This window comes from Nipponia nippon, unplaced genomic scaffold, assembly GCF_047370975.1.
Source record: "Nipponia nippon isolate SJK-2023a ecotype South Korea unplaced genomic scaffold, ASM4737097v1 scaffold_4, whole genome shotgun sequence".
NCBI classification, from domain to species: Eukaryota; Metazoa; Chordata; class Aves; order Pelecaniformes; family Threskiornithidae; genus Nipponia; species Nipponia nippon.
Window position 1 is genome coordinate 13,956,540 of NW_028262358.1, and position 12,846 is coordinate 13,969,385.

Genomic DNA, 12,846 nt, shown 5'->3' on the forward strand with positions numbered 1-12,846 from the left:
TCATGGTGAAGGAACATCCATGGTGCAGAAAACACTTGCATGAATACCAACAGCCCCACTCTGGTGCATTCTTCCAAGCTGTTCCTCTGACCTCGCCTGCTAGCATGAATCACAAGCCACAAGACAAGAGAGAGCCAGCATTACCACTGTGGCATAGGGAAAGGCTACCAGCAAATCAGACAGCTCTGAGCTTTTACATACCTGTTTACATGCACAAGGCAGGAGCTGCATCGTTGATGCTCATATTGAAACAAGGGAATGCTCCTGGCCCTTGCCAGCATGTGTTTTGGGGTTGGTTGCAGCCAACTAAGTTGCCATGATGTAGGAAAAAGTAATGTACCTTGTGGAGAGATTTTATGGCAACCTGGGGCACAGCTCTGTAAGAGGTTTCAAAGAAGGGACGGGAGCCACAGCTGCCACACAGCTGGAATGAAACTCAAGCACAAACGTAGCCAAGGCTCCTTGCCAGCAATTCAGGTGGAATTTCTGCTTCACATGTGGCAACACCAATAAACGGGAGAAGACACCAATGAAAAGGTAGACAGGCTTTTAATGGCATGATCGAGAATCCCCTTTGAATAACAAACCTAATGACAACTGTGTCTGGTATGAACAAGAAATGGCATCATCATTTATTTTTTGTAAGACGTGATCTGAAGTTATGACAAATGCCAGGTGGATCTGTACACAGACGGGGCCTCTGTGATGCATGCCAGATTTTATGGCCAAGAAATTTGCCATGCAGTTGAACCGGATTGTGGTTCCTCGGTCGGAGTCGTACATTCTGTTTGCAGTGTGTAAACATTCTCCAGCTGCTTTCCTAAAGAATGCAAAGAAGATATGTAGAGAGATTTAGCCTTTGGGACCCAGTCGCATTTCCAGGCAGGCAGTACCAAGGAGCAGAAGTCCTGTCTCCAGGCCAAAAGACTTCATCAGACTGCCAGAGGCAAAGGAAAACAATGTCGGTGCGCCAGATGCAATGTCTGAGTGTAGAGTCACATGCTATTGTGTTAAAAGGAGATATACAAAATTATCTGTGTTTCCAGCTCCAATTCCTGTCCGGAGAAGAAGCAGCCCAGGTCCCATCGCACAGCAGTGTCGCTGACACTGGTTTTAACACACAGAGTTAGGCCTGGACGCCTCGCCTAAACGCCCCCCCCGTCCTGCAGAGCTCATCACACCATCTGCAGGCGATGGTCGGAGAGCCTCTGCCTGGCACCCCGGCAGCCACTTACCCAAGTGCTGAGTAAACATCAGCCCCTGCCTCCTCCAGCGACCCTGTGTCAGACCTCCTTGCACTCAGGGCAGAGGCAACACGAGGCAAGCCTGAGGCGGAGCAGCTACTGGCAAGCCCCATGCTGATACCAGCCCAGCTGTGCCCTCGCCAAAGCAGAGATCCGACCCCTGCAGCCCCCTCTGGTTTAGGAGCTAAGAGCAGGAGGAGTTCTCACCTTGGTCCCTACCAGAAACCCTCCTCTGGATTTGCTGTTGTAGCTCCCTTCCTCCTTTTAGCACAGAGGGCATCAATGCATAATTCAAACCTGCTTTCCAGACATTTGCAGCTCCAGAAATAAAAGGGATAATGTTCCTCCTTCTAACCTGGAGCACCAGCCTGCATGGTGCAGGGCCTGCTGCATAGGTTGGTGGCCAAGCCTGCCTCAAGCTTCGCAGAAATCCAGGAGGGCTTCAAGCCCCCTGTCAGGGAGGGACTGACCTGCAGGGAGTACACAGTGACTCTGAAGACAAGATTTGCTAGAGGAGGTATATTAGGAATGAGGGGACAGGAGAGTTGTGGCATACAAATCACTGTCATTTCATGGGATCCTGGCTGTGCTCAGGATCACGGCTCACCACAGCCTGCAACCAGGGCTGTTCTCTGGCCTCACAAAGACACAAACCCCAACGCCCATGGAGATGCTGCCAACCTGTCTTAACGTCAGCTGGCTCTGCTGTTACTATCAGCATGGTCCCAGCCCCTTGGAGCACAGCAACAGGCTGAGGAAGAGCAAAAAACCATTCAGGGTTCTGCAGAGGACCTCGGGAGCCCATGGGCACCCACCCAGTATCAGTGGTACAGGCATGCACCACAAGAGGAAAGGGCCTGAACAGGAGCCCAAGCTCTCTCCCTTGTGTGCAGATGTCGGAGTAGCTGGAAAACAGATGGAATCAAAGGTGGTTGCAAACTCCCAAGTGGTCCCCATGTGCTTTGTGAAACCAGCCCAGCACCACTCGAGCATGGCCACGTTTCAGTTAATCCAGAAGAAATTCATTTGAAACAAAACTCACGTCCACAATGGGACTTTTACTGTGTTCATAAGGTTAATTTAACTGCAGTTGATTGATCCGTGGGGCAAGGCCTCAGGTGGGCATTGGTGTCTGTGCACATGGAATAGTGGTGGGATCATGCCATGGGTCAGTAAACCATACAGAGCAGAAAGAAGTGTGCTAAGGGACCATCAAGCTGCTGCTGGAGCTGGTCAGACTATCAACAGATACTTAGCCATCTTCTTACAGAGGCTCTACACTGAGAAAATACCTCTTTGTTGGAAAGGAGAAACAGCAAAGATTTTCTTGCCCCCACACATCTTGCTTTGGATGGAAGCGTTTCACTAGCAAACAAACCACGCTTGTGTTAGTCAAGGGCAGCCACGTGAGCAGGGACTCTCCAGACCCCGACCCCATGCCACACAGAGATGTGTGGCAGTCCACCAGTTATTACAGCTCTGATGGCAAGCATGACGGCTGCCAACCATCCAAGCTGGGGTGTTGTGCCCCTGGTTCATGCTCGGGCGAGTGGAGCCTCACAGCTCACATGCGCTTTGGTAGAGCGGTACCCTGTTCCTCCATCCGCATCCACCGCACACAGCAGTCAGTCCTGCACACATCAGAAGTCACATAGCACATAGTACAGGGCACTGCTCTGAAGGTAGCAGGATCCTTTTCAACCTTTAGTCACTACATATAATGGGCACTACTTATATTATATTGTTATAATAATATATATATTATAATATTCTTTACTTAGAAAGGGCAAGCAGTCTCCTGCCTCTTACAGATTCCAAGCACAACTGACTCAGAGAGGTCTACTACAGAAACACCTTTTGCACCAAGACAAGCAACGTGTTTGTGCTGCCAACAAGACAAATCAGTTAAGCAGCTCCATCCATGTGTTCAAGCCCCTCCACGGCATTAGTCTGACCGGTGCCATCAGTTCTTTTGCTCTCTCTGCTCATGTAACCCGTCATCACATTGGCTTAGCGCTGAGAACTGCCTTTCAGATTCACCACTTGGCCCATCTTCCCTGTATCCCTGTTTCTTTGCAAATATCTCCTGGCCAGACAGCAGCCATCGACTCATTTTTACCAGCCAGTGTGCCATCTTCTCAGCTGGCAGATAAGAAAGCAGGTGGGACCTTCGCAGACCCCAGCAAAGTGAAGACTTCCAGCAGAGCGTTTGCTTTATCTCATGATACCAGGCAGTCCCAACGACACTGATGCTCCCAACACACAAAAGACCCCACAATGCTCCCCTGAACAAGTCCTATCGGTTCCTACCACCCATGCACATGCATGCACAGACGCAGGCACGGTGGCAGCCTGTCCCAGGAGTCCCCTCAAAATACACATAGGCACAACCATCTGCAGCTGGCCAGGACAGACCCTGCAGCAAAGACACCAATGGGGAATCACATAGCATCAGGCTCTTCCCAGAAATTCCTGCAAACATGGGAAAGTGCTGGGAAGCCTGCTTCTCCTCCCCTGACCCCAAACAGTTTTCTTTATTCTTCCCAGCCATTTCTTCTGCTCTGGTCAGCTTGATCTTCTCTTAGATCTTCTCTTCTTTGCAGTGAAGGAAGGATGCAGCCACACACCACCAGCAGTGTTTGAACAGCCCTGTGTGTCCTCGACGCTTGACAGAGCTTGCATACCATGTTTCATGGCAGAGAACAGCAAGGTCTTGCCTCTCCCGCCTTTCTGGGATGCAACAGCCCACCATGTCCTGCAATGCCAGACTGGATTGTCTGGCATCCCTCAACCACCTGACTTCTCCCTAACATCCAGGCCTCATCCCCTCCTGCCCCCAAACATGATCTCCAGTGTTTGCTCCAACTATGGCAGGTGCCCTTCCAGCCTCCTTGCAGGGCAGAGGAAGAAGAGAGGATGAGAGGACCCAGAGGAGGTGTTGACGGTTTTGCAGGGCTGTTTTCACAGTAGCGCTAGCAGAGAGCATCACTGCTGGTCCACCTGCCTGCCAGAAAATCCCTCCAGAGAGACACACAAGAGGAATGGAAACTTCTGCAACCAGGGTGTGCTGAGCACCCCAGTGACGGGAGTACTCTGGGGTCACACTCACCATTGAGCAATTGAAGGGCAGAACCTTGAAAATCAGAGCCAGGGAGGAGATCCAGAGCAGCACCCGCATGGCAGGGGCTTTCCTGAGTCCCTCTGCTGACACCTGAAAGAGGAATCAAGGTATCACCTCCTGCAGCATTCGGGCTGCTAACAGGGGGCTTTCAAGCATTCGGGCTGCTAACAGGGGGCTTTCAAGCATGCCTGGGCTAGGCAGTGCCTTGTGACCGGCTCTGCCAGCAAAATGTGGCTCTGAGGACCACCTCTTGTTAGCAAATTCTTGATATCCACTTGACTGGAAGAGCCCAGGAGCGAAGCTCCTGTAAAAATAACTTCAGCGAAGGCATGAAAGAGGCAATGTGACATCCAGCTAAGATCACAGCATCAGTTGCCACTGGGAAGGGGAGCAGGTCCAGAGACCCAAACCTGTGGGATACACAGGGACAGTCAGGCCTCGCAGGAACAACACTTAGAAACCTTTCAGTGACAGCGCCTGGCAGCTCCTGCACAGGCTCTCTGGGGAGAAAGCACTGCTGCAGTCAGCCAACTTTCACTGCTGTCACACCTGATGGTGCAGCCCACTCTCATCCAAAATGACCGGGGGAACACCATGCTGTTGACGCACTCTCGTGCTCCCCTCCGTGCCAGGGACAGCCGGGAAGCAGGGCTGTGCTGGGGCAGGGAGGCTGGTAGCACAACCACAAGGCGAGAGACAACTCATGCCAGTCCCAGATGTCTGTGGACCCAGTTGCACCCTCAGCCCAGCCCTGTCAAACAACAACGGGATCGGCTGTTATTTTCTGTGCTGGAAATCTTTCACTGGCTTTCTGAAACCTGCGGGACCTGTCTGGTGGCTCTCCAACATGTGACAGCTTTGGCATGTGTCCGGCAGGACCAGGAATCTACTGCACCACGAAGAGAGATGATACCTTGGTGTCACCAGCATCCTGCCTGCTACTTGCGGTTGGGTTGTGGTAGGAAGGCCTCTTAGAAGACAGCTAGGTTTCTCAGAAAACCTTTTATTAAGAAAAAGTCCCCACATTCCTGTGAAAGATTTCACTGGACAGTCACTTCACAACTAGAAGCCTGCCTGATTTCTTCATCTGCCATTCTCGGCTACTCCATCTTCCCTGCTTTCATGTGCCAGACGGAAGATCTCTGCCCTGGAGCTTCCTTCCTGACATGTGTGTAGCTGGGCCACGGAAAACTCTCCTTTAAACTTTCTCTTCAACAAATACATTGATTGTGCTTTATTGGCCTCCCATGATAAGGCAGGTTTGCTAACCCTGTTAATAGCCCTGTAGCCCTCTTTCCAAGCTCTTTCAATGTCATTTTTGGCCTGTGTGTCTAAGACCTGGATGGAGCATCTGGTAAAGGCTTCATGACAAAGTCTTACCATCTGAGCACTCTAAAATGAATAATCTCCCAACAAATTAATGAGTGCTATTTCTGGTTTATATTTCTGGAAAGAATCTGTGTTTGGGTTTATTCTGTTTTCTAGTTTCTAAACATGCAGGGCATATTTAGGTTGTAGTTTGACCCAGGCTTCAAACTCGCATGAAGTTATAGTGCCGCCAGAAGAAGTGGTCACACTCTCTGTCCTCTCCTTCCCCCACTTCTGTTATGTGACCTAATGCTGAACCAGACTGATGAACTGAACCAGATGAAAACCAAACCAGCAAACCAGAGCGCTGGGTGTCATGCTGGATCAGCATTTCCAGCCACTTCACCAAACAGCTGCCCCAGTGTAAGGGGGTGGGACAGGGCAATGACGCAGCTGGAACTTGGAGGGACCACTGCTTTTGGTGGCAACATCAGCTCAGTCCATCAAACTGCAACCTGACCTTGGAGTTCCCAATGCTTCTCTGTAAAGATGAGGGCAAGTTTTTGGACTAGAAGCTGTGCTTCTTACTCTACCAGGGTGAACAACGTCAATGGAAAACAGCAAACACTTTGCGCTAGATGAAATAAATTCTTAGCGATGGCAGCACTGAAACTGTCATATAAAGAAGTAATTCCTGTCACCTATTTCTAGATGTTTCCCTGTTCAGATGTCCAAGGAGTACCCTGTCCTCCCAACCACCCCGTCCTAGCTCTCATGCTCCTTTCCGGAACAGTTCCTGTAGATATGAACAACTTCAGGATTCCTTGGACTCGATGGCCATCAGTGTGACTGTTTGTATCTATGTTTAAATGAATCAATGTTATTACTGTCCAGATTCCTCTGTCAAGCTTTGTTGTCTGCAAATAGTAAATATTTGCCACTAGTTGCAGCTGCGGGAATAGGTGTACAGAGCAGCTGTATTTTTGTTCTGCCTCATGCAAAGCCTCTTTTAGGCAATGGTGTGAAGCCCAAAGTATTTGGGTCTGGAGTGTTTCCCCCTGTGAGCTGCAGGGAAAATTTTGCAACTACTTCAAGATCTCATCAAGCTCAGACAGGTATCTGTCCTCCTGGCTTTCATTTTCAAACCTTCCTAATTAGTCACGGGTCTAAAATGTTGGTTGATTTAGTTCCAGCTGAGTGCTAAGCTTCTGCTCTGATAATATTACTTGAAGAGCACAGCCCTTGCTTTTATGTTCACATTGTTAGTTCTCACGCAATGTGTGGAAGAGCTGAGCACCGAGAAAGACATAAACCCGACCTCTGCAACTCAACCTACCGTACTCTTGGATAGAAATGCACAAGGTACCCACGGCACACCAGCAAACCTCTCCTTGCAAAGCAGCAGCTTTTGAGTATACTACAGGATAATAATTTCCCACCCTGCTGTGTAGGGGAACTTTCAACCACAGTGCCAAAATTCACAAACACCAAGAGCATGACAATAAAGCACAAGGAATTTAGGTGCAAGGGGCACCCAAGCTAAAGGCATCCAGTGACTATTCACATCTTCAGGATGGAGCTGTGTTTGGTGGACTACAGGTCTGTGGCACCAACCACACTCAGGTTGAGAGGAACCACCCATGTTGGGAGATGTGGTTTCCACAGATCACAGTTTGGTATTTGAGACAGAAGTGGCTGCAGTGTGCTCCCTTCTACATCAATTAGCAAGCACTCTTGATTTCCCAGCAAGCTGCCAATACATCCCTACTTCCATCTAAATACCCACCACACAGGCATCTACTGAAACAGCAGCAGTGTCGCTGAGCAGCAATGCCAGACGGCCTCCTCTGTGGGACATACTGGAGCAGGTAGGAGCATCCAGCAAGACCTGCCTGTCTCCCATTCCCACCTGCAGAGGCATCTCTGGAAAGAGCTCCCTCCACCCTGCCCCTGCTCTTATCTCAGCACACAAGGACACATCCATCCCTCTTGGCTAAGCTGGTGACAATCCCTTGCTAACACAGGTGGCAGGAGGCGAGCCAACACTCAGGTAGATGGTGGTGGTCAAGGCTGGCATTTTCCCAGCAAGGAGAGAGGAGGGAGCTGCCTGCAGGACAGGAGCCTTCCTCTCCAGCAGGCCTTGCTCTCGTCACCTCTGCTCCTCTTTCCAAAGCCAGGGTCGGTGTTGGCAACTGGTATTGCTAACAGAGAGAGGGGAATGCCTGGGGAGGGAGGAGGGTCAGGCACTAGGCAGGCTGCCTGGGTCGCTGCTTGGTGCTGTGCGTTAGCAAGCGTGAGCTGCGGGCTGGATGTCTCCCGTGAAGAAGGCTCCGTGGCTCAGAGGCTCTCAGGCCCGTGGGAGCTGATCGCGACGGTGTGGGGTGAGAGTGAGTGAAGCATTGAAGTACAGCTACTGCTATACACTCGTGGGTCCAGCATGGAAGGCTGTGCTGCAGCATCTCAAGTGTATACTATATGCAGAAGTTACCCAGTCTGTTGGGCTGGCAAAAGAAGATCATTATCTGGCAGCTGCCTTACTTTCCAGGGACACCTGCTTTCCTTTGGTTGCTGGACTCTGAGTCTGGGTTTTTCCTCTTTGTCGTTTTTTGGCCACACCAGGAGAGGGCAGGGAATCTCCTGTCGGCCCCAGGGCCTGAGCTGGGGGCTGAGGTCGGGGGGAAGGAGGAACTCGCTGAAGAGCAGTCCCTGGCTTATGCTGTCGGCAGGGAGAAGGACTTTCCCTCCGAGGTGGCAGCTGGCTTCTGGGGGAAGCACTGGGGTTTCTTGAAGGAAGGACAGGGCTCCGAGGGGATGCACAGCTGGACCTCCGTGAGCTGCTTCGTGGAGGAAGAGAAGTGGAGCTCGGCGAAGGAGGAAGCCGACTTTGTATCTGTGTTGCACGGCACTCATTTGGGATACTTCCAGCTGGTCTCTGTGCCTGAAGCCTGCAGGGGAAGAGAAGAGGGAGGATGAAGGGGAATTTCTGCAATGATGAGTGTTGCTGGGCAATTACAAGGAGTTTCCAGCACCAGGATGACAGGAGCTATGCTATGAACAAGATGGGGCACTGCTTTGAACACCATCCTGTAACTCTGGATGCTGTCAACTAGTAAGTGTTTGCCCTGATCCTCCAGCACCCTCTGGGACAACACACAGGCATGGTTTGGTGGATAGCACATATCTGGGACTCTTCTTAACATGCAGCATGGATGCAGCAACCTCTTTCAAGGCAGGAGATACAATCTGGGAACATGGGCATGAGCTGGATTGCACCAGTTGGCCTCTGATGGTAACTGTGCTGGAAGATAAACCAACCCACAGGGATCCCCTCCTTTCACCCCACGTCTCTGAAAGAACAGAATTTGCTGCACCTGTGGCAGAGCCACAGCAGCAGCTTTGCTCCTGGGCTGGACCTCCAGCCCCAAGGCCAGACAGAAAAGCCAAACACCAGTGAATTCAGAAGGTCCACCTCCACTTACATCTCTGTGCTTATTTGATAGAGAGTCAGGTACCTCCAAAAAAATCAAGGCACAGGGATGTGTAGGGAATTCAGACCATGTGGAAGTGGCCCATGCTGTTCCAATTCGCTGCCAAAGCCCATGCGTGTGCACTGCCCTCTCTCCAGCTCTTTGCACGCTGGCCATCTTCTGAGGCAATCACAACTGGCAACGTCGCAGCCCTTGCAGCTCTAATTGCAATAGCCAGGCCAGGTCTGCCTGCAGAGTCACGGCTGTGCCGAGCATGCTGCAAAACTGAGAGCTAAACACCAGAGGGATCTGCTATTAGCAGGATCAGACCAAATGAAAGAGTTCATGGAAGGGAAGAAGGCCTCAAAGCCAGGGCAAGTGAAGAGGGGCTTGGCCCTTTGGCCAGACTGAGCCAAAGAAGACAGAGTGGTGGGAATTTCACAGACTGGTGAGCTGAAATGGCTGTAGGAAACAGGGATGGACCCAGTGAAGGGTAAAGCAGTGTGAGGTGAGCAAAGCCCTGGCTGCGCCTCCTTAACAAGTCCAGCATTTTGCATTGCTCGGGGTTTTTTGTCTTACCTGTAGGCAGCAGCCACATCCTGCGGGGAGCTACATAGCACTGCCATCGCGACGGCCACGGAGCTCTCAGACTTCGCTGCCTCTAGCGGTGTTTTTACTGGTGTGATGGGCCTAGGAATTCTGCTCTTTGTGCTTATGGGTCTCTCTTCTTTCCCCAGGAGCGCAGCCTTCTCCTTCCCTGCCTTCCTTGGGATGGAGTCATCAGAGTCGTGGGTGTCCTCCTCAGAACCAGTGGCCGACAGTGTTTCTGAGGCTCGCCGCCTCTCATCACTGGAGGACGCTGAGGAGGAGGCCCCTGAGGCCAGCCGAAGGAGGCGGTTTTGCCTCTTCTCCATCACTAGGCGAGCCAAGTCAGGTTGCTTTGCCCTCTTATAAAGCTTCTCTTTGGCCGAGAGTGAAGTTGAAAGGTCTGAGCCGGTGTCCTCCTCAGTGAACAAAATGGGTATCCGACTTCTATACCTGGAGCCCAGAGGTCTCCTGGGGCCCTGCGGTGTGTTGAGGAGGGTCTCTGCTCGCTTAAGGTGCTCTGCCACCGATGCTGACTTCTCAATGTCAGGCTCCCTTGTAACCATCTTGCCAGGCTCTTCCAAATCCAGTGAGAGCGCCACTTTGTCGGAGAGCTCCGGCTTGACCTCGGGAGGCTTTGCTACGCCATTGGGAAGGGCCAGCTGCTCCCCCACCGTCTCTGAGGTGGTTTCAATGTGATTAGCCGAAAGTGCGCAGCTCTCCGTCTCTGCCCCTTCTAGCCCCGAATGTATGCTTCCATTCTCTACCACCACCAGGTTGTCCTCCAGCTCTTCTTCGATAATGACCTCCTCAAACTGGCCTGGAGGGCAGTATTCCTCATGCCTCATCAGCTGGCCGCTGGAAGACATGACATTTAAGTGGGTCTTTTCAGCAATATGAACAAATGTGCGCTCAACTTTGGTAAAGGGGGAAGAAGCTGTAGCCACTGCCACGGGAGGCTTTGGTTCAGATTTAAGGACTGAGGACAGGGTCCCTGGCTCGGATACATCCAGTTGGCTACCCATAGGCTGTGGCCGCTCGCTCTGAGGTGTCAGTGCAGCAAGAGTGCCCAGATCAACTTCTGGAGCCAAGTCTGTGGTCACCGGAGACTTTTTCAGATCACCTGGTGAAAACAGCACTAGTGTTTTTGAGCCTTCCTCCAGCTCCAGGTCCCCATCAGCAGTGGACGCTCGACCCTTGGATCCCTTCTGGTCATCAGCCAGGAGTGTGGATGGTGCGCACTCCTGGCTGCGCTCTGTGCTTTTTTGACTCAGGTCGCTGCTGGAACCACTGTGCATGTCAATCTCATCCCCTTCCTCCTCTGCCTCCTCCTCCTCGTCTTCCTCCTCCTCATCTTCTTCCTCATCTTCTTCCTCCTCCTCTTTTCCATTAATTTCCAGATAAGGTTCCAGAGGTTTGCAAGGAGCAGTCAAGACAACATTTGAAAAATCAACTTTCTTAATCCGCTGGGATACCTTAGGCTTTTCCCAGTAGTCTGATACATCTTTTCTGAAGTCTTGATAAGGCAAACTTAAAGGCACTGCCTTGGGCAGACCATTCATTTCAAATGACTTCAGCATATATGCCTGCAAGAAGACAGATGTGACAAAAGAAAAGGGTTAGTATTCAGACATAGCATTGACACAGAAGACATCAGGACCAACAGCAGTGGGAAGCATCAGCGGAAAGCATCTAGTCCATCACGCTTCCAAAATACATGCCTGAGCAGTGATGACTTGATCATTCGATTTGTACAAATCTTAGAAAGGAGAGATTCACACATACTTATCAATGAAGGCAAAAAAATGTGCCAAAGGAGTTCCTTTGTAATAAAGTCTTTAACTTGGACCTAAAAGAGCTGTTTGCAAGCAATTCCTCAGGATTTTTTCATGTTTCCCAATCGTCTTCAGTATTTATATATATTTATTTCAGCATTTATGCATTTACATATTCACTCCTTCCTTACTGGAACCATTCAGCAACCCTCTTTTATGACCAGGCCACAGTGAACTCAAGGGGCCCCTCTGCGCTAGATAAATTTCCTGATCACTTTCCAGTACTATATCCCATTGTCCCTGGGGCAGTAACCCTTGCATAACACCACAATAACCCTCAGAGCTCTCCTGTGTTCCCCTGCTGTGCTATTCGTCCCTCCCTTCTGCTCCCATTTCCCTCCAGCAACTCCTAATTTTGTCTTCTACAGGCTTCTGCTTTCACTAAAATGATCAGCAAGTAAGTATGAAAGCTGACATACGAAGTACCATTATTAGACTGTGGGGTGTCCAACCATTAAAAGCAACGTGAGGACAAGACAGTTGGTGGAGGCAGTGTTTCTCCAGCAGCAGTCTGTGGCAGAGAGACTGCCCGTATGGTGCCAGGAGTAGGCTGTGAAAAAATTGGAAATAATACTAACAGAAAAGCAGCAGCTCACAAACACGTGCACACACTTGACCAAACAAGCAAAAACGGGCTAAATAAATAGGAAATGCCCATCGAAGTTTGGCATAATTAACGATTGGTTGTAAATGAAAACCACAGCAGCACCACTCTGCAAAATGGATTTTAAAAAAGCCATTTAGGTCACCCTTCTGTTAAGAGCGCAGGAAAACAAAAGCCTCTCCATAAACCCAACCAGTCAATAACACATCACATGTTACCCTTCAAAAGTCCTAATCATGAACAGAAGGGCTCCAAACATCTGCGTTTTCAAGCGGCATTTGACAGCGTCAGAGGATATTTAGGCTACATGACTAAACAAGCACCCATTTAACTATGTGGGCTACAGAGCTGCCAACAGCTAGCATGTTCAACTGGCTACGGGAACAGATCTTTTTGTCTCTAGGGGTGGAAAAAAGCCCTCAATAGCTTTTCAGTCCAATGACACAATTACAAATTGTGCTGAAAATCTGCATGTTATGCTGTGCAGAGCAACTGCCCTATTGGTATGCCTGAAAAATGTAAGATCTTTATGCTCATGTATAACAGGAACATTTCAAATAGATTGGTGGGCAGCATCAAGCTGTTACGCATGGTGATAAGTTGCTATCCGTTTAATATTTCTTTTTATATCTTATAAATTAAAACATAGGCTGGTTTTGACAATGCCGCTGAAGTCCAAAGC

The 12,846-nt window shown here is 50.2% G+C and overlaps 1 protein-coding gene across 13 annotated transcripts in view; it reads right to left on the reverse strand.

Annotated features, from left to right (window-relative positions):
* Positions 1–532: 532 nt before the first annotated feature.
* TTBK1 (tau tubulin kinase 1) overlaps positions 533–12,846 on the reverse strand; it is a 119,921-nt gene continuing 107,607 nt past the window's right edge. For all 13 annotated transcript variants that reach the window (XM_087774940.1, XM_087774941.1, XM_087774936.1 and 10 more), the window contains 2 exons: positions 9,720–11,311; positions 533–8,618 (listed from right to left, as the gene is read on the reverse strand). In XM_087774940.1, the coding sequence (XP_087631066.1) occupies positions 8,192–8,618; positions 9,720–11,311 (2,019 nt within the window). In that variant the 3' untranslated portion in view covers positions 533–8,191. The remainder of the gene's footprint in view (positions 8,619–9,719; positions 11,312–12,846) is intronic.